General features: G+C 40.1%; 1 protein-coding gene across 2 annotated transcripts in view; it reads left to right on the forward strand.

The window, feature by feature from the left end:
- Positions 1-23,052, forward strand: part of LOC126334509 (fatty-acid amide hydrolase 2) — an 86,520-nt gene that overhangs the window by 52,746 nt on the left and 10,722 nt on the right. For both annotated transcript variants that reach the window (XM_049996852.1, XM_049996851.1), the window contains exons 6-9: positions 4,384-4,538; positions 4,652-4,789; positions 14,314-14,409; positions 16,245-16,400. In XM_049996852.1, the coding sequence (XP_049852809.1) occupies positions 4,384-4,538; positions 4,652-4,789; positions 14,314-14,409; positions 16,245-16,400 (545 nt within the window). The remainder of the gene's footprint in view (positions 1-4,383; positions 4,539-4,651; positions 4,790-14,313; positions 14,410-16,244; positions 16,401-23,052) is intronic.

The following is a 23,052-nucleotide window of genomic DNA, read 5'->3' on the forward strand; positions in this document are numbered from 1 at the left end:
CCGTCTCTAATGACCTCGTTGTCGACGGGACGTTAAACACTAAGATCCTCCTCCTGTTATGCTACCAGCAGGAAGAATGCATTTCTGCAGCCGATTGGATTTTTGAGAGGGCACAGAAGTGAGTACAGCTCAAAGACAGCAAAAATTGCCCACAGTATTTGTTTTATTTGTGTAATAAATCTATTTATTGGAGTGAAGAAGCAAGAATTTAGATAGTTGTATAAAAATGTCTACATATGTGCTGTCATGGTTTTATAATTTTTGTGAATTATTTAAATCTGCCTATTATATTTAATATAAGAGCGGGCAGTTTTTGCCCCCCCCCCCCCCCTCTCCGACATCTGAGAGACAACTTTTCTCATTAAAATATTTCTCAATATGGCAGAAAGAAATGCAGTTTCTGACCACTGTATTGTGTTGCGATTGTTGTTTTGAAATAAATCTCCTTTGTTGTTCGAGCAGTTGTACATTACTCGCAGTTCTAATAAAATGTCTCACCGGTATCAGAGGTTTCTCACAAATGAAGAGGTGTCAGCTGTAATAAATAAAGCAAGTGAAGGTGATGAAAGTGATCCCAAAGAAGATGATACAGTTATGACATATGATAGTGACACATCAATTGAAAATGAGTCAAGCTCATGAAGTTCATCCCCTGATAAACAGCATGCAGCTGCTTCCAGCATCATTGTTACAGCAAATAGCAGTAGGGAATATATTACTGCACATCAAAGGCAAGTGTGTGAAGGTTTGACTCATGAAGGCTTGGCCTCTAGTGTATCAGAATCTTTCAAAAAGTTTATAACTCCCAAAATAATGAAGATTATCACAGAGTATACAAACCAAGAAGCTCGTAATAAGAACTTAAAACTTACAACCATAGAAGAAATGTATGCCTTCATTAGTATTTTGCATATAGCGGAGTTGCCGAGTTGTGATAAGACACAACAAACAGATCCACACAGTTATAGGTTTCAGCCTTTAAGATCTTTGTCAGCAACAGACACACACACACACACACACACACACACACACACACACACACACACACACAAATGCAACTTGCACACACGTTTGCAGTCTCAGACAACTGAAAGCAGTCTAAGACTGCAGACGTGTGTGTGTGTGCGTGTGTGTGCGTGTGCGTGCGTGCGTGCGTGCGTGCGTGCGTGCGTGTGCAGGTGTCCATTGCTGGCAAAGGCCTTAATGGCCAAAAGCTATAGTTGTGTGAATCTTTTTGTTATCACGACTCAGCATCTCCGCTATATGGTGAGTAGCAGCTTCCCTTCTCTAATATTGTTACATTCCATCCTGGATTTTCCATTGTTTGATTGTTCATTGGTATTTTGATACTCATGGGCACAAATAATGACACTAGACTGCCTCTTGAGGATTAATGGGGGAAGTACTGGGAAAGAATATCTACATAGTTACAATGAGTCATATTTGATGTGGAGAACTTCTGTCCCTGATTAGATTTGATGATAAAGAAACAAGAACGTAAAGACAAAAGCAGGATAAGTTTTGCCCCCTTTGAGAAGTTTTGACAAAATTGACAAAAGGTTTGTGAAATACTACATACCAAGTGCAGCTCTAACGATCGATGAAATGCTTTTCCTATTTCGAGGAAGATGTCTCTTTAACGTCTTTATGAAAGACAAGCCTGAGAAGTGTGGGATATTGATGAGGATGTTATCAGATGCACACACCCGGTATGTTCTAAATATGGAGGTCTGTGTGGGTAAGGATGAACGACCTGCCGAGGAACGGAGTGCATAGGCAATTGTAAGATGCCTAGTGAATCTGCTGGCAGAAAGTGGAAGAAATATAACAACAGATTGTTATTATACATCTATAGAGGTAGATGAGGAGCTTTAAAATGATGACAAGTTAACTTTGATGGGAACACTGAAGAGTAACAGAGAAACATACTAGAACAGAGTTGAGAGCTATATTGCTCTAAATTCTTATTCACAGATCCGAAAACAGGCAACTCTCAAGTTACCTTGGTTTCATACATCCCCAAACTGAAGGCTACTAATAATCTCCTACTTCTTTCCACACAACACATTGATAACAATGTGGATGAGTTGACAGAGAAAAAAAGCCAAACATCAATCTCTACTATAAAGAAACCAAAGGGAGCATAGACAGCATTGATCAAATGACGCGACATCATTCAGTAGAACGAGGGATGAGAAGGTGGCCATTACCTCTCTTTTTCACCTGCCTGTCTCAGTGCTGGAATAAGTTTCAAGATAAACAACCCAAACTGGAATAGAAAAAGTGTAAGAAGGCTGTATCTGCTAAAATTAGGTCAACAGCTCATTAGGTCAGCTGTGGAAGAGAGAGCAAAGAATATTGTGGGTTTACAAAAGCCTATCATCTGTGCGATGGAAAGTGTTCTTGGGAAAATGCTGCCCAGCATTTCTGCAACTGTTCAATCTGTTGGATTTTATTCAAGAGAAAGATGTCACATCTGTTTTCATAGTAAAAACAGTAAAAACTCTAAAAAGGAAAAATACAAGATGACAAAAGTGTCTATAGTTTGTTGCTGGTGTTCCAAGTATGTGTTTTCCACTCATTCTGCAAAAACAATCATACACAAATCTTGTGAAATAGAAAGTGAAAGTGGGTAGGAAGTAAAAACTCAATTGTAATTCCTGACTTTGATTTTCTGTTTTCTTATTTGTGGTTTGCTATTGTACATTCTTTTATGATTTCTTAATATAAGTCTGGTGTCTATGAAAGTGTTAGTTTCATGATAAAAATATACTAATATTTCTAATATTCATTACTTTATTTATTGTATTTGTTTATGTTACAATGTTCCTGGTAACTATAGAAAGTATGTTGCAACCTAGTAAAGAAATTCCTATTCATTAAATAATCAAAACAAACAAAATGTTAAACCATGTGACATAGCCAAGCTTAGTGGTGCTAGGGTTAATGGCCTCTAATTCTTTGTTTGCAGCACTAGGACTCAGTAGGATTTCTAACATCAGATGGAGCAGTGACCGAAGAACATCTATTCTATAACACTTTGGGTGCTCAGACAAATGGAGAAGTCAGCATGACTAATAAACATCAAAATAGTACTGAATATATCTTGAGTATGTAGCTGCAGAGCTACACATTTGTTACAGAGTTGAGGAACAGTATATTATGTACAAGTTTGTTGAAAGAAAAATTGAACCTAGCTCTGAAAACACTATACAACACTTCCCAGTTGGCATGACATGCAACCTCCAAGGTGACAAAATGAGATGTTATAGATGCAGCTTATACGAAGATGACCAAAATTAGAAATTATAGACACTTCACCAATAGACTGTGCAAAATTTCCAGCTTGATGCCACAGATTGTTCTAACCACACTTTTGTGAGCTAATAATTTTCCTTGTGCAGATACACAATTGCCGAAAAATATGACACCATAGTAGATAAAAATTTCAGGGACACAGTAGATAATTTTTATAGTGAAGATAACAATACTAAGTTTCTGCACAGGACCTTGAATGTGATTAATCAAAGACAGAGTTTCTCTCTCCAGTCCTAAGAATTCAAGATGTTAAACTTCATTGATGATTTCGTCATATTATGATAATAAAATTTCACTCTTGCATAAGTTATGTGTCAAAAAGTATTTGTACTGTATTTTGATGGAATTACAAATAGTGTTCACATATTAATGTAAAAATTCTAATAAGCAATTATTACATCATTAGAGAGAAATTCTGGGAAGTTTCCAATTGCATGTTCTCAAAGCCTGTAAGAAAAATAACTGCACTGTTGCCAAATGTACATTATCAGACAATTAATCATTTTTTTCACAAACTGATCAGTGTGGTACTGTATTTAAAATGGTACACTTCCTTTTTGGAGAAGCAGGTTGCAGAATCCTATGTTTATTGATTTTTTTTCATTGTCTTGCTGAGTCACCGTGCTGTCAAGGTTCCTTCTTTAAAAACATGACCACCTCCTATACTCAAATGTGCTACTGTTCCACCACTAATCAAAGCTGATGTTGAGAAGAAAATGGTTTATATTCAAATTCCACTTATTTCATTTTTAATTACTTCTGGATGTTTTGCTTTTTCAGTGGATAACAATGTTCAAGATGAAAGCTCAGTCACTTTATACGGAGACATTAAAAATAGCTATTTTTGGGTAATTTCTACTGAGATTGTAATTAATGGTACAGAAATTTTGTTTCGTTTAGTTACTGATGATTAACAACAGATACCAGACTAAAACTGGAGATGCTATAGTCCCTTCATTAAATGAATTTGTGTGCACATATGACAAATTCAACTGTCTTTATTATTCATTCCTTAAAGTTGCTTGGAGGAAATTTCATAAGTGTATTAAATTCTTTATTTTACAGGCTTAACACCATTGAAAGGGCTAACATTTAGAACTGGAGAAGAAGGCCAGACAATGGTTACAGCAGGACCTATGACAAAATATGCGTGTGACTTGAAACCATTTCTTAAAGTACTTTTAGGTGGCAATGTAAGCAGGCTAAGACTGGATTTGAAGGTATATATTCATCTATCTCATTCAAGTGTTGTTGCAAGTAGTTACTGGGCATTTTACTAATATATGCCATGCTGTAATCTGTGAAAATCAGTTAAAATGTTTCATTTGTCTAGGTAAACCTGAAAGATCTGAAAGTCATGTACATGGAAGAACTAAATGATCCCCGTACAAGCTTTGTGACAGAAGACATCAGAGTGGCATTGCAGAGAGCCACTGATTATTTTCAGGAGATCTCACACACTATTGAAAAGGTCCGTATTGTCAAGTTCAGTGCTTTTGTAAAGAGATTATGGATACATTTATTATCATGTGTAGTGTAAGCTCACATAAATGTTGTTTTAAAACTGCTTTATTAAACAACATGTCATTGTAATGGAGTGCTCAGAAAACTAAGTGTACCGAGTAAGAAATCACATTTCAGTATTTTCTTAATTTTAGCAGCATTCTTTTCATGCTAATGTTTACAATTTTATTACTTTATTACTATTAAGCAATATTTACATTGTGTTATGTAGTTAGAAAAATAAGTTTACAGAGAAAGAAGTTGCATGCAAGTTGTAGCGAGTAATGATACTATGGTTAAATAATAACATTTAACACCACTTTATCATAATGATAATCTTTATTCACTTAGTGTTTGCAAAATGTAACAACACAGGACAAAACTAGACATCAAGTCAGTTCAAAGATCATCATAAAGAGAGATATCACACAGATTGATATATAGAACTGCCACAGAGCCCCCTTCCCTGGAAGTGCGAAGCACAGTGTAGGAGCAAAAGGAGAAGGAAATTGATTTGGGGAGGTGATCAGGGGAGAGACAACATAATTATTGATCCATGTCAGTTGGTGTAGGGGATGACCGGCATGGGAGAACAGGATCTGAATAGGAGGGAGAGGGAGGGACTGTGGACAGTCGCATAGATTGACAATTTACAGTATGCCACCCTCATCGGTAAAAGCTTGAAGGAAGCCGTTGACAGAGTCTTTGGGTAAGTGAATAGCTCAGACAAAGGTGAGGTTAACGTCCTTAGATTGACATACATGAGAAGATGCACAAAAAACAAACAGTCATTATGACATTGCACTGAAGTATCATCCACTGGGAACACCAAGACGTCGACAGTAAATGTGGTCATAGTTGAGTACAGTGTTGGCGGTGAGAAGAAGTGTACGGGAAGTTCGTCACATGCATCACTATCACTGGGGTCCGCAGCTCATGGTCTAGCGGCTAGCATTGCTGCCTCTGGATCACAGGGTCCCGGGTTTGATTCCTGGCCCAGTTGGGGAATTCTCTGCTTGGGGACTGGATGTTTGTGTTATCCTCATCATTTCATCATCATCATCATTAATGATTGTGGCTAGATTGGATTGTGTAAGAATTGGGACTTAGTACTGGCGCTGATGACCGCACAATTAAGTGCCCCACATACCAAACATCATCATCACTGTCACTTGGGAAGACACGATCACTAGCACTGGCATCACAAGAACTAAAGGAGGGTGGGATGGAAGTGCTTACTGAACACTCACTGGAAACCAGTTCAGTTATTGTGCTAACAGTTGGAGGAAGCTCTGAGCCCTCGTTGTTCGAGACTTGTTCAGTGAGGACCCATGCCAGTGTAACTCTATGTAGAGAGACCATTTGCGATATGCCATTTAGCAGGATGGTCATAGTGTTTGCAGCATGGTTGAGAACCTGGTGAGGTCCTGAATAGGGTGAAGTAAGTGCCAGACAAATGGTGTAATCTCCCAACATAATAAAGTTACAGTGTGCAAGCTCATTTTGTAGAAAGACTGGTGGGCGATTATGTGGTTGTGGTATGCGTGATACGAGAGTGAACTTGCTCGACTAAGGAGGGTAGCCTCTCTTCATGAAGAGAAGTAGTGTCCTAGACATTCTGCTGGGAGTACCAGGGGTTAACCATAAAGGATCTCTGCCAGAAAGGCCTTTAAATTGTCTTTATATGCTATGCCTAGCAGAACCCAGGGAAGTGCATTCAACCAATAGTCAGTGTGGAACTTTAATGCTGCCTTTAGTGTGTGGTACCAGCACTCCACTAACACATTACTTTGAGGGTGGTAGGCTGTTGTATGGAAATGCTTGGCACTGCATAGATACACAATCATTTGAAGAGTACAGATTTGATGGGCTTGCCCTGATCTGTGGTAAAGGATGCAGGGCAGCCAAAACAGGCAGCCAACGTGTAATGAATGCTCAAGCCATGGTATCCTCAGAGATATTCTTCAAAGGAACTGCCTCTAGCCACCGTGTCACACAGTCAGTGACTTGACAAAATGTAACAGTAGTCGTTAGAAGGGGGTAGGGGATTGACAAGGTCCATATGAATGTATTTGAAGCGTCTCTTTGGTATTTAAAGTGTCCCACAGGGGGGTGGGCCTGTCGACCAACTTTGGCACTTTGGCATGATATGGACGACAGTCTTTCTTGATGTGTGACCATAAGAAACATTCAGTTACTAGGTGTACTGTCACTCTGATGCTCGAATGAGCTAGACCATGCAGCGAAGAGAAAATGGCCTGTTGAAGGGGAAGGGGTACAACAGGTCATGATATGTTAGTTGAAGTATCAAAAATAATCGATTGTGTGATGCCAGGGAAAGGGCATGGTTGAATGTGGAGAGAGGTGGAGTTATTAGTAGCTACCAACTGTACCTCCGGATCAGTAATTTGTAGTTGCGCAAGCTCCGTAGGATCAAACAGGCTCATAATAGTATTAATGCATGGCATGTAGTCTGCTATGAGGCTATTCACACCTCTGATGAAATGTATGTCCGTTGTGTACTGCCTGATAAAATCCATATGCCTGAAACGATGTAGAAGGAGATCACTTCCAGGGTTACGCAGTGCATCGACCAGGGGACGGTGATCCATGTAAACGGTGACATCATATGCCTCGATATCCTCTCATAAATAGTGTGGTGTCTAGCTTCTGTAGTGATTGTGATAGGAGCATCAGCACTGGATGGGCAAGTGTGACTGCATTAGCTAGGGCCATTTTTAGGTCATTGAAGGTGTGTGTCATGCCCTGGGTCAATGTAACCTTGTGATCACCTGTGGTATGTTTGCATTGCAAAGCGTTGTTTAGAAGTGACAGCAAGGAGGTGCCTGAAAAAATTGATCATATCCAAGAAGTAATGTAGGTCACAAAAAGTGACAGGTGGAGGTAAGCTCATAATGAAGTGACACGTTCAGGCATGGTACATATGCCTTCAGAATTCACTGTGTAGCTCAGGAACATAACTTCTGACTGGTGCAGCTGGGATTTGTCTTCATTTATCTCCACACCATTAACTGAGAGCACACGGAGTGCTTCAGAAATATGTTTCTCGTGTTCATTAGCAGAGGTGGAGAAAATTAAAATGTTGTCAAGGTAAGAATAGGAATCTGGTGATATGCGTTATGAGTCAATGATGCTAAAATTCCAAGCACCATGTAATTGCAATGCAAAATTTTGATTGTGGGGGATGGGTTACTTGTCTAAAATGTTGTGGGCATTGTGTCATGGTAGTCTGCGCAAAGTCTGTAGGTTGAGTTCTTTTTGGGGACGAGATGAATAGGTGATGACCAATTACTGTCAGAAAGATGTACAATTCCTAGTTGTTATAGTTCCTGAGTGCATTCTTTTGCGTCATGAAGTTTCGTAGCTGATAGATGGTGTGCTTTTGCACGGACAAGTGATCCTTCCATAGCATGTAACCTAAAGCATGTACCATTAACTTTAATGGAGAATCTTACTGGGCCTACACGAGCAGAAGGCACTCCGAAGCAGGGAACAATCTAACATGCAGCACTGTGAAACTGAGAACTGGCCTGTAGAATAGGTGGTGAAGGTGGTGAAGATTCTCTGCCATCAGGTACTGTGTCAGCAGCTGTAGGTGTGGAGTCCGGGTCAGCGGTTGTATGCGGTGTCAGCATGGCAAGACGGGCATAGACTGGGTCTGTGGAGGGTGAGGTGGCGTGAGGGCGTGCGGGCTCAATGTGAGCATGTGGGACGGCATTGATTGTAGAAACTGTGTAGCTCATTGGTTTGGCAGCTGTAGAGCAAGCAGTCTGTCGATGTGGAGGAGGTGGATTATGCGCCTTGGGAGCTAGAAGACACTTCGCGTTGAACGTTGTCTGTAGAGAGCAAGACCGGAACAGTGGCTGGCGTTGTAGTGGTGGTAGCCACTGAAAGTGCTGCAACAGTCGTTCGTGCACATGCCAGGTCAGCGGAAGTGTTGTAGATCAGTGCCTGCAGAAATGCATTGGACACACATAGGTCTGCAGTGTCATTTCATTGGTTGAGTATCTTGCACAGTGAATCTACCAGGTACGAAGTGAGGGGTGTGAGTTCAGCTAACTGGCACAAAGGCATAGCTGTTGTTTCTCGAGAATGTGTAGGAGTTGCGACAAAGGAGCCCTCGATGCGTGTGTCAAAAGAGTAATGGAGCAGGGTTCCTGATGATAAATCTGGAGAGAGGCCATAGTGTTGTAGAAAATCAATGCCCAACACCAGCCACATTGAATGTTCATTCAAAACAAAATTTCATTTTAAGTTTGAGGCAAAAGTGTGTGGAGCTGTTGACAATGGCCTGACGAATTGTTTGCTGCTCACAGTGTCATGGTGGAAGGCGTTGGTGGCAAAGTTGACTATGCTGGAGGTATGTCTCTGATATCTGCACCGGTGTTGACCAGAAAGAACATATCTCTGATAAGAAACAATTACTAACAAAGAGATAGAGGGGCTGGCCAGTACTTACCTCAGCTCAGTACAGCCGATAGAAACACAAAAACCACCGAAAATTTAAGTTCCTAGCTTTCGGAATAAATGTTCCTTCATCAGGGAGGAGAGAGGGGAAAGAAAGGGAAGAAAGGAAAGTGGATTTAGTTACTCACAACCCAGGTTATGAAGCAACAGGGAAAGGAAAACAGGGAAGGTAGCAAGGATGGAGGCATGGTTGTCTGAGGGAAGCCAAAGATATTCTACTGCAGGTACTGTGCCAGCTTCAAACCAAAGAGGATGCATACAGAAGTAAAGAGGTGTATAGTATAAAGATGTAGGATGGAAAGATGCATGAATGGCTAAAGAGGAAAGGGAAAGAGGAGAAGACTGAAAAGTAAATGGGAGTGAGGTTGTTTAACGTAGGTTCAGTCCAGGGGGATGGCGGGATGAAAGGATGTGCTGGAGTGCAAGTTCCCATCTCCGCAGTTCAGAGGGACTGGTGTTGGGTGGGAGAAGCCAAATGGCACATACAGTGTAGCAGGTTCCTAGGTCCCTAGAATTATGCTGGAGGGCATGCTCCGCTACTGGGTATTGGACATCTCCTAGGCGGACAGTTCGTCTGTGTCCGTTCATACGCTCAGCCAGTTTAGTTGTTGTCATACCAATGTAAAAGGCTGTGCAGTGCAGGCATGTCAGCTGATAAATGACATGTGTAGTCTCACACGTGGCCCTACCTTGAATTGTGTATGTTTTCCTAGTAGCGGGGCTGGAGTAGGTGGTTGTGGGGGGATGCATGGGGCAGGTTTTGCAGTGGGGTCGGTTACAGGGGTAGGAACCGCTGGGTAGAGAAGGTAGTCTGGGAATATTGCAGGGTTTAACAAGGATGTTACGGAGGTTAGGGGGACGACGAAAGGCAACTCTGGGTAGTGTGGGGAGAATTTTGTCAAGGGATGATCTCATGCATCTTTCCATCCTACGTCTTTATACTATACACCTCTTTACTTCTGTATGCATCATGCATCTTTCCATCCTACATCTTTATACTATACACCTCTTTACTTCTGTATGCATCATGCATCTTTCCATCCTACATCTTTATACTATACACCTCTTTACTTCTGTATGCATCATGCATCTTTCCATCCTACATCTTTATACTATACACCTCTTTACTTCTGTATGCTCATGCATCTTCCCATCCTACATCTTTATACTATACACCTCTTTACTTCTGTATGCATCCTCTTTTGTTTGAAGCTGGCACAGTACCTGCAGTAGAATATCTTTGGCTTCCCTCAGACAACCATGCCTCCATCCTTGATACCTTCCCTGTTTTCCTTTCCCTGTTGCTTCATAACCTGGGTTGTGAGTAACTAAATCCACTTTCCTTTCTCCCTTTCTTTCCCCTCTCTCCTCCCTGATGAAGGAACATTTATTCCGAAAGCTAGGAACTTAAATTTTCGGTGGTTTTTGTGTTTCTATCGGCTGTACTGAGCTGAGGTAAGTATTGGCCAGCCCCTCTATCTCTTTGTTAGTAATTGTTTCACATCTTTATATGAGATTTTCCATTAATTAGTGATATCTCTGATAAGGTCATGTACGTGCAGTCTGCCCAGAGGTAGTTGTTTATCATGTGAAGATTGGTAATGCTGCAGGCACCTTGTAGAATACCTGTGAGATGATGTGCCTAACTCATCCCATGACGGAAGTTTGAGTTGCAAGGCACACGGCAGGTGACACTTCTGAGCCGCATCTCTGTGATGAGCATGGTACCAAAACAGCAGATGTATGGGGTTGCAGCTGTGGACTGTGTGGGACATCTGTAGTTGCAGCACCGGAACGGGCTTGGATGAGGAGGCATGGAGGGGGCAGTCAGTTTACTGACATGGCCACCAGGTAGCACCTTGACCAAGATTGTTGACTGGAGTGACCTTGTCTGAAAGTACGTGCTGGGATGTGTGCAGTATTACCAACTGTTGACAAAGAACTTGGTGTTGCAGTGAGTTGTTGATGTCTGATGATTTTTATAAGTGTCATCTGCTCACTGTAAGCAAATCTCTAATGGATTGATGGCATGTGATAAGAGTTGCAGCTGGAGAGCTTCTGGTATTTTCACTATCTATAGCGACACAAAGCGGCATTGGACAGGAAAGAGAGATTGATCCATGCTCTGATCTTTCACCACAACTGTGATGGTGTGAGCTCACTGAGCGATATGTTGTGCAGTATGTGATTAATTGATTCTTGCAGAGTTCTCGACAAGCACTCGAGAATAATAGACTTTGCATATTCATAGTGGTCCCTCATTGGTGCCACAAGATCAGACATCAAATCCGTGTGCTTGTGCAGAGCTGCAAACAAATATACAAACCGTGCTTCATCAGATAAGACTCTGTGGATGTTGTGGATGATGTCCACAAGAGCAAACCATATCTTTTGCCATCCTTGTTAAGTGGAGGCAGTTGTGGTAGATGTCCTGAAAGAACAGGCAGGGCAGGAACTGTGAACACAGACAGTGTTGCGGCGGCTTGACTTTACACTTTTCTTGATGCTTGTACATACAACCAGACATGGCAGACGTGGTTGCAGTGGTGACCAGTGTGGTAGAAACAGCCATGGCCACTAAGAAACTTGATGTGCACTGTTCAAGCACTGTTGCTGTTGCATTGAATCGAACACTTGTGGTTTATCGCCTAACAGGCAATATGGCACCATGGCGGAGAGCCGATGGCGTCGTCTGTATGTTACAATTAGAAAGGGTAACAAATGGATTTTGTGACACAGCAGCATTATCACATGCACAGAAACCTGTTGACACAGCAGCGTAATGCATAAATTGTCCTGTAAAATGTTCACGGCATAGAAGAATGTGCAGTGATGTTCATTGTCTGTGCACTTTGTTGAGCAAGTTGTGATGATCCCAATGAAATTTGGTCTTAGTTTTCTATTTTCACACAGTTCGAAGCACAATGGTGGCAAATTCAAGCAGAAGACGTATGTGTAGGCACAGAATCAGAGGATGGAGTCATTTGCTGCATCATAACAGTCATTGCTATTGTAGGCCACATTGTCCTGTGGTGTTTTTGATCACAGAAATTGTCCAAATTGATGGATTCACAGAAAGTGTAACATGGGGTCACCAGCATGATGGGTAATGATAATATGGCAAAATAATAACATTTAACACCACTTTATCATAGTGATATACTTTATTCACTTCGTGATCACAAAACATAACAACATAGAACAAAACTAGACATCAAGTCAGTTGAAAGATCATCATGAAGAGAGATCACATGGATTAATGTATCGAACTACCACAAAGAAAAATTCTTTTCATACAAGTATTCAAAACTTTATTGAGTAACTTTTTTGTAACATTTGTCTATTACAGTGACAAGAGAACATAATGATCTACAAAAACAAACTGCGAACGAGTACTCTTCTTATTAACAGGTATTGTCATGCAATGAAACCATTTTGTCTGCCAGGACTGTGAGTACCTTTCATCATGCTATGAAATGAAGAATCTCCCCCCCCCCCCCCCCCCATAATCCTTCACACCTTCCCAAATCAGTGTTCTGCTACCAACCTAGTCTACAAAAAACATCTAGGTCCTTAAGCCACATATATGGGGGCAGCTGCACTCTCCCCCCCCCCCCCCCCCCCACACACACACACACACACTTGGTAAAAGAAAATTTTACAAACTGAACTCACATCCTTCCCAGCAAACAGACAGACCGATCATTGCAATATCAATTTCAAGAAAGCAACATGTAATGGCTATTGACAAATATCAAGTATACCCAGAGATGGGAGACATATTCAACACAAAACTAAAAGGAATTCCTTCCCCCTTCCCATTTCAGGTCCCAGCTACTCTCATTATTGTTTTTATGATCTGGGTACATCGGCAAGTCCTGTTTCATTTCCATCACAAGCAGATACTACAACATCAGAGGCAAGACCTCCTGTAAAAGCAGCCATGTAATCCATCTGCTCTTTTGCACCTCCTGCACAGTCTTTTATGTTGAAAAGGCTACCAACCATTGTGCACCTGAATGGTCATGGCCAAACATACACAACTATAAAGTAGGCCAAATAATAGCACAGCATACTGCTGAGCACTCCATGCTCAGCTTCAGCACTGGTCTTTTACAACCTGTGCTTGCATCTGGATCCTCCTGTACCCAGCTTCAATTAATTAAATAGATGCGTATTGTCTGTGCAACACTTCATTCAATTCTGTACTGCCCCTAACCACTATCTCCATTAGCCGTTCTCCTACACCCACCTCTGCCTCTATTGCCTTGCCTTTTCTCACCCTCCTTTCTTCGCCCTTCCAATCAATCCCAAACATTTCACTTTACTTAAATTAAGTTTATTAATCTACACCTACACTGTTGTCTCCCCCTTCTATATATGACCTCCCCATTCCTGTAACAGCATGAGCTCACTGATGCCATATTCTTGTTCTCTGCTCTGGCTACCCATCTGCCCTCCACTTTCTTCCTTTAATTGTTTGTTTGAACTGAAGCTAATCTAAAAGTTCCAAATCTCATTTATGTGCTTGTCTATCATTCAGTGCCTTTACTCGTCTTTACTCTCTGCCTTGTTAATGGAAATGCAGTATTTATATATAATCTGCAGCAGGAGTTGAAATATCCTGAAATGCTGGCACACAACATTGTTTCTACTTTGACAACATGTTCTAGAGTGAATCACACCTTTTAGCAGTTTTAGTGTGGAAAATACTTCATATCATGTGCTCTACAGTCTAGAATCATGTGACAAGCATTTATGACAGTTTTATGACAAATATGTCAAGAATGAATGTCTTTAAGGTCCGACATTAGCTGAAACATTTACACAAGTAACAGCTTGATTGACAGTCTTGTGAAAAGTCATATTAACAGTCTGTTACCTAAAATTACCCTTTCTTAATTAACATGTTTCATGTTGACCCATTATCCTTAGCTCTTCAAGAAAACTCATATACATTATAGACTACATGCTTCATTGTAAAATTGAAATAATTGTTTGCAGGTCAAATTTGCCCACATGAAGTACAGTTTTAAGTTGTGGAAATATTGGATGAGTAGAGAACCTACCAACTTTGCAGCAGATCTGGCAAACAGAAAGGTAACTACACCACAGGTACTGCTAAATAAACAAACTGTAAAATTTTAAAAAATCCTGGAAGTTCTTTTTTCACTGCTAACATTAGGAACTTAAAAGGATGAACACGCAAATTCTTCTTGATTGTTGGAGTTACCATATTTATGTGATTGATTCTCCATATTTCTGACATGAGTAAATGTATTTAAAATTAATGAGATGCTATTTAAACATTACAATTTTATGTGCAACCTTTCGCTGACTCACAAGTTTGGCATATTACATTGTAATTTAATCTGATGTTTTTCTTTGTTGCAAGTGGAACTCATTGAAGTCCACAATTGTTAATATACATTTTACTAATAGGCACAACACATCAGTCACTTTCCTAACCTTCATAGTTCACTCCAAAAGTTTGAAAAACACTGAACTGAATTAATTGCATTCGTATTATGTAACATGTAAACTCTTTTATGTACTAGAGTAGTAGTAAACAGGCTTTATCATGTGTACTGTAGCTAAGCTTTGCTGATCGTTCATATGACATTTTCTTTCACCCAGTAACACAAAAGAATATGTTATAAGTAAAGTGCTCTGCATCAGGCAGTCTCCAGTACATTTTAATTAAAAGTTATTTTCTTGTAGAATTTTCGGGTGTCTGCAAGGGTCATGTAATAAGTTCTCCATGATATTTTGGCAACCAGGCTTGTTGCCAACTTCAGGTGGTTCCTGATTACTGCTGCTCTGCTCAGGTCAGCGTTATGTATACAATGGCTCTTAACTCCTCCACTATTCTGGTTTTGTCACTGTCCTTGCAGTGACCTTGGTTGTAGTTTATAGTAGTGGAAATAGCAATGCCCTGCTTCCAACTGTGATCTACAGTGTTGATGCTATTGTTGTCAGGTGCAGACCTTGCCATACAGGAACTCGTTTCTTTTTCTAGGCTCAGTCCAGGGTTCTACACCAGAGTCCATTGTAGGCGATATCTTTGTTAGTTAAACCATCTTGTAATCTTAATTTCAAATTTCAGTAGCCTTGTTAATCTCACAATCCCAGAAGGAGTGAGATAGCCTAAGTATCTTAGTTTTGTTGTAAGTTGTAAAATGGCCTGTTTATATACTGAGATTGACCACAGCTGATTTGGTGGCCTGGCATAACTAAGTGTGGAGCATGTGTTCACAGTACTTCTCTTCTACCATATTTACAGTTTCCCAATCTCTGTTAAATCTCTAGCCAATGCAAAAAGTCACACACTGGGAAAATTGTTCGCACAGTAGAAGAGAGGTGCTGAGAACGTAGACTCTACAGTTGATTACGCCAGACCAACAAATCAGTTGTAGCCAGCCACAGTATAAAAACTGGCCGTACCATTGATTACGACAAAACCAAAATGCTTAGAGAATCTTCCTCCTCCTGGGATTGTGTGATTAAAGATGGCACTGAAAATGGATCCCTGCAGTGAGCCAAGAAGTGACGAAGCATTCCCGTACAGTGAGATCTGCACCCAATGAAAGTAGGATGGAGTCTGGGGCAGAAGGGAGGGTGGGTCGACACAATTCACATCCCACTAGTGCCACTCCGTACTGCAGCAACTGCACAGCCAGGGACAGCAGAGTGATGGAGGGAGTAACTACCGATGTGTACAGGATGCCAATCCAAGCAGGGCAATAGTTATCAGTCTGCCAAAATTTTGTGGGGAACTTACGTGGCCCAGGCAGACACCCGAGAATTCTACAAGTTAGTTAGATGCTGGAAAAACATCAGATCACAATAGTTCTTTTGTTTCATGTACTCAGTAGTCATGGATATTTTTGTTTGTTGTGCAATATTACTGGTTAATTAATTTCCTTTACTACCAGGGTTCGTTATCACCATGGATTGAACTACCAAAGAAGTTATGTGGCTGTAGTCAGTTTACATTGGCTGCAATAATTGGGCTTGTGAACAGTCGGTTGCCTCCTGTAAATAAGAAATGGGCTGAAACAGTTACTGCAGAACTGAAAGAGGAAGTGTGTGTAAGTATTTGTTATGATTTATTTTATTTTTGTTGATTGACGTAGGTGGAATAATAGTATCATCATAGCAAATTAAATTATATAGCAATATTTAAGACTTTTTTGGCTCCTTAATACTAAATGATATAATGTAAAGTTATAAGTGCAACAGAAATAATTTAAGGCACATAAACATGATTAGAAACTTTGGTATACTTTTAGAGGATGTCTTTCACATCACCTGACTATTGTAGTATATGCACACCCACACACCACACCTAACATGTGCATGGCAGATACATTGTACCAACACAGCAGCTTAACTGTGGTGTTTTTTTATGTGGAGTGGACAAGGAGGGAAAGGATGTAGAGATAGGGAGGAGTGGTTGGAGGGAAACATGGCTGCTGGCTGGAAGGTTGAGGCAGCAAGCAGCTGTGTTGGGAGTGTAGCACAGGTAAGCTTCCCTCGACACAGGCAGAAGGAGTTTCCTGTTGCAGTGAGTCATGTGGATTGGTTGTGGGAGTGGGAGGTAGAACAGAGGAAGAGGGGAACTGTGGTGAGGACTACGTGTGTGTAGAGTTTGGGGCCATGAGAATGTGTGGAGCTGTGTGCAGGGCAAGGACTAGTGGAGACTTAGGCTAGGAGGATTGCAGAATTGAAAGACCTACTTAAGGACAAGTCCCAGCTACGTAATTCAGAGAACTGATATTAGGGATACAGATGGCAAGGGTTGTAAAGCACCAATTGAAGTCGAGGATGTTGTGTTTAGTAGAGTGTTTTGCCACTGTTAGTCACAGTTTGGCAGTGGCCTTTCATTCTAGTCAACAGCTGGTTGGTAGTGATGCCCTAATAAAAGGCAGTACAAAAGTTACAGCAGAGATAGTGTGTGGCATTAAATGCTTTCACAGATTACCGTTGCTCTGGTAGGATAGGATACGACATGTCTATGATGGAAATGGAGAAGTATATAGTACGTGCTGTGCAAAAGACAGGTCTTGCACTTGGGTCTTTCACATTGATATGACTCATGTCACCGTCTCCTTCACAATCCACTGCTTCCTAATTCTGTGCTACATGCTTCTTCCCCTCCCTGTACCTAACCAGTGCAACATTCCTGTCCCATATATTGCATCCACTTGCAGCCTATCCCTCCTATTCATCCTGCCCTACATACCCCTCTCTTCGTATTCCACTTAGCCCAATTACTTGACGCAAGCACTCGCCCCTGTTGATCTGCAGTGGTGATAACAGTTCTTGTGAGCTCTGAAGGAAGATATCATCTGAAAAATTCTTAACATTTTCAGTCTTGTATATGTACCTGTCAAAGCCAATGGCCTTGCTGCAATGGTAACACCGGTTGTCATCAGATCACCGAAATTAAGCACTTTTGGGCTCAGCTAGCATTTAGATGGGTCACAGTCCATTCCTGTTGAACATTGTTGGCAAGTGGGGGTGCACTCAACCCTTGTGACCTCAAGTGAGGAGCTACTTTATTCAGAAGTTGGGGGTCTGGTGTGTTAACCACATGTCCTACCATATCCACATCCAATGACATGTATCGGCAGAGGATGACATGGCAGTTGGTCGGTACAGCTGCGCCTTACAAGGCCTCTTCAGACAAAAGTTTAGTTTAGTTATATGTACCTGTCAACTACGCATGTCTTAACAACATGGTTAATTATTACTGTTACTACTTCCATTATTTTTGTAAAGTAAAATGTTAATTGTAATTAAACCCCTTCTTGTCCAGTATTTGAAAATATCTACATCTGTATTTGTACTCCACAAAGCACCTTACAGCACGTGATGGGGAGGACACTTGTAGTACACCAATCTTTTCTCACCTTCCCCGTCCATTCGGAAGTGATGGCTTGAAAGAATCATTGTCAATATTATCTCTAATTTCTCAGGTTTTCTCTCTGTGCTCATTTTGAGAGATGCATATGGAAGTAAATATTTTCCAATTCTTTCTAGAATGTGCTCTCTCAGAATTTCTATTGTAAGCCTCTCCATGATGCATAATGCCTCTCTTGTAACATCTACCACAGGAGTCTGCTGAGAATTTCTGTGATGTTCTTACCATAACTAAATGATTCCCTGGCATGCCACTCTTCCTTTGATCTTGCTTCTCTTGTATTAATTCACCCTGGTAAAGTCCCATACTGATTAGCAGTACTCAAGAATTGATTGAACAAATGTTTTGTAAGCCATTTCTTTCATGGATGAATTAAATTTCCTTTAAATTCAAAATTCATCCAGTGAACTCAGCCAACCATCTGATTGTCCCACAGGTTCTTTTATGTAATCATTCCAGTTTAGGCCACTCAGGATGGTTATCCCAAGGTATTTTACGGCAGTTACTGTTTCCAGTGACTTGTCCCCAGTACTATAACTGTACAGTAGTGGATCTCTTCACCTTTATACATGCAGCAGGTTACATTTACTGACATTCCTGATCAACAGCTAATCCCTGCACCAGTCATCAGTCAACTGCAAGTCTTCCTGCCATTCTCTACAGTGTTCTGGTGTTTGTACATTCTTGTACATAACACCATCATCCACAAACATCTTCATGGAGCTTCTGATGTTATCCACTAGATCATTTTTGTAAATCTTAAACAGTAACAGTTCTGGTACAGGTCTTAGGGTACTCCTGAAATTACCTTTACATCTGTCAGTTTTGTTCCATTGAGACTGACTTGTTGATTTCTGTCTGCAAGGTACTTTCCAATAAGAGACCAATTTGTTGATACAGTCACTAGAGCCATAACCTCACCTCTGCTCTGTCACATACAATGGGGTTAGCACAGCAGTTTCCTACAGTGCAACCCAACATTGCATGTTACTGATGTTGATGCAATCATCTCCGTACACAGTCTTAATTCTTCTATGGATTGCAGTTGAAGGCATGTCTTCTGCAATTATTAACTCAATTACAGCACACTGTTTCTATTGCACCAACACAGTTACTTTACACATCGCCATGTCACAGGCTGCAATTCAGAACTCTCTAACTGCAGAGGTTGCAGCTTGAGTCATTGAAGCAGGAGAATCGACCAATTAATATGCTTGACACATAATATCTCAACCAATATTGAGGACAGAATAAAAAAAAATTGGAGGCTTTGCTTTTCAGCATGCCCTCATAAGACCAAAACTTCTTAGGGCTTTTAGTCAGATCAGTTGGCAGATTCAGTACCAGGAATCATCCATAAGAAAAAAATGGCGTAGTTCAATCACTCAAAAAATTTAATATGATATTAACTTTTGGTTTTTCTGCTGTTTCTTCTCGATGCATCTCTTTCTGTCATGTTCTTTTCATTTTTAGACAATAAATTATCCATACAGCTACACATAAAAAACTTGAAGAACCAGGAAATCATCATTCACTGATCTGTCCCACCATGAAGTTATTTGTCTGTAATCCACAAAGTAAGGCTTGTTGAGAGTCTACTAAGCATATCTTCTCAGCACTGTAGACTGTAGCCAATGGGAGGATAGTATGCAGAAGCCAATAAGCAGTTGTTAACTAGGTACATCTGTTTGTTGCTAACATGTGAATTACTCACATTTTGTGTATGTTGAAATGTTATAAATAACGGTTGTGCTTATGAAGTTGTGCAAATTACTTGCATTGTGTAGACAGCACTTTCTTCATTTTGTGCTGTTGCTCCTTACTTCTTTTACTCACATATACAGCACTTTGTACTACCTATGCTGAAATAATATTAATGAGAAAGGCAGAATCTACAGTGTGGTGATTGGTTCAACTAGACATCTAGGTTTGCTTGGAATGTGATAGTTTAGTGAAGCCATTGAATGTGAATATTTGATCTAGCTTGTAGTGACAGACTGATCTGTGTGTGTAACAGAAATGCCATGATGTGACGAAAGCAGAAAATTAAGACTGTGTTAAATTATGTAGTACATATTTGTATGTATTTGCCCCAGAAAATTGTATGTTTCTCTCTGAAAATTCAGTTCGTATTCACTTTAGCATCTAGCCTGTTAAGAATGTTGTTACAGTATATACTTAATATTTTCGCAAAACAAAAACATCGTTACATCATTGGCCATACAAATCAATTGTTCTCCCATTGTAATTTCCCGTGACCATTTGTGATAGTTGTTCTCCAATTGTAACTTCCCATGACCACTTGTGACAGGTGTTACCAACGTACATTTTGAGGTAAGAACGTGGACAACATGCCATAAGGTTTTAGTTATCTAGTGATTCATTACACAACCACATTAAAGCGTATAAAAAACAGCATGACAATTATTGAACTATAAGAAATAAAATTGTCATAACTTCTGAATGGTTTGCGTTAAGACATTCAAACTGCATTGTTGGCCATGGGGCATGATTGGAATTAATATGGTTTGGTCTAGCGATGTAGCCCACTTTCATTTGGATGAGTTCATCAATAAGCAAAACTGGCGCATCTTGGGGACTGAGAATTTGCATTTCATGATCAAGTAGTATCCTCACCCTCAATTGGTGGCTGTGTGGTGTGCACTGTCCAGTCACGGAATAATTGGTGCGATGTTCCTTGATGGCACGGTGACTGCCAAATGGTATGTGAAGGTTTTAGAAGATGTTTTCATCCCCATTATCCAAAGTGACCCTGATTTTGACAAGATGTGGTTCATGCAAGATGGCGCTTGACCCCGTTGAAGCAGGAGTGTGCTTGATGTCATGGAGTAGTACTTTGGGGACCACATTCTGGCACTGGGGAACCCAGAGACCACTGGCATGAGCCTTGATTGGCTGCCACATTATCTGGATCTGAACATGAACACAGGCAAATCCGTTTTGTGGGGCTACATTTAAGACAAGGTGTACAGCAAATACCCCGAAACCACAGCTGGTCTGAAAACAGCCATTCAGGAGGTCATCAACAGCATTGATATTCTGACACTTTAGAGGGCCATGCAGAATTTAGCTATTTGTTTGTGCCACGTCATCACGAATGATGGCAGGCATATCGGGCATGTCATAACCTAAATCCAGAATCCAGATATCTGTAGTGATGTTTACAAGTTAAGCAAAGGGTCAAAGGGTGTGCGCACCATAGTTTGTAACCAATTTACATTGATGTGTTTTATTTTTTTTTTTTTTTTTAAGGAAATGGCAGATGAGGATTTAAGATCATTATAATGGAAATCTGATGAATCCTTAATCTTCAGTTTACATTTTAATTGAAATATAAAATGGCCACTCTGTGTTCATTTTATTATATAAAATTATCAGTATCAAAGAATTATAATGTAAAGTGATCTTTTCAACTGTTTCATGAAAAATCAGTTATCAATAAAAATAATGAAGAAATTAAAGCCAAGCTTTTTGAGCTTAGTCAGAACAAAGAGAAAGAAATAAGTATTCATAAAGGTAGATTTACGTAATTTTTTAAAATCATTATTGTCATTGGTAATGATTTTACCTCCTCCTTGTAATGTATTTACAGGAAAAAAGTTATGTGACGCATAATGATGCTGCACTGAAATTGTGTTAACATACGAATCTTAAAACCGTGTGTCCTTTAAGTGATGGAGAATTTGTAAAAGAATGCTTTGTGAATGCCACAACAATTTTAAATCCAACAAAAATTCCTCTTTTCAAAACAGTTAAGGAACATCTACATTATGCTTTTTTGTGTTCAACTTTGAGCATGCACATAAATTTCCAACAGCACACTATGCATGCACATTTGTGCTTGCGTAATTTCCTGGAAATGAAGCCTGTGTGTAAAGTGGATTACATGTTTTAGCAGATGATGGGCAATTGGAGTCCATTTGTGTTTGATTGTGTAATGTGTTGAGGTTATGCTGTGAAGCAATTTATGTGCAGTAATATCTGTTGACTCGAAAGGAAGCACACTTCAGTTTATAGATGAAAAATGTCATACGAACTGCAGCTTCTGAAGATTATTTTAATAAAAATTTAATATTATTGCCCTGAGTGTCAAAAAGACACAGTGTCTCTGATCAATATTGCCTCTGTTGTCTAGAATCTTCTTTACCTACATTCGATTTTGTGCTTTCTTTTTCTGTCATCACACTACATGCTTCCAAGCAAATAAGAGAATTCATCGTGGACAATTTGCACAATGAGGCAACATATAGACACGAGAATGCCCAAGTGTACATGCATTCTTTCCACAAATGTTTGTGCTTGCTCTTTCATTTCCCAGCTTATGTGATTAACTAAGATAGGCTGCAGACGTGTTGATGAAATGGCAAATTATTTTCCTATTTGGACTTGGACAAAAGCAGTGATATAACTGAGGTTGTTCACCTCATTGTGTTTGTGAGAGTTGTTGATGCTGATTTCAACATAATGAAGCAAGTCCTTGATAGGACCCAGTGTAGATGCAGCTGCATCCTATTTTGATATCTAGCAGAAAATACCAGCAGCACATTATGTTCTAGATCCCATTAATCTGTTGCCAAATATACAAAAATAAATAGTGTTGTGGGTGTAGTTGTAAATGCGTGTATATCATATGATTTGGGGTATTGTAAGTTTATGACTTTCCTGGTAGAACTCGACTGTGAAACAGGCAATTTGTCTTATTTTTATGAAGTACAATGGTTGAGCAGAGGTGGTGTTTTCAAACACCTGAATGTCTTGAACACAACTTTGCAGAGGAAAAATAAATTAATTACTAA

Source organism: Schistocerca gregaria, chromosome 2 (assembly GCF_023897955.1).
Source record: "Schistocerca gregaria isolate iqSchGreg1 chromosome 2, iqSchGreg1.2, whole genome shotgun sequence".
NCBI classification, from domain to species: Eukaryota; Metazoa; Arthropoda; class Insecta; order Orthoptera; family Acrididae; genus Schistocerca; species Schistocerca gregaria.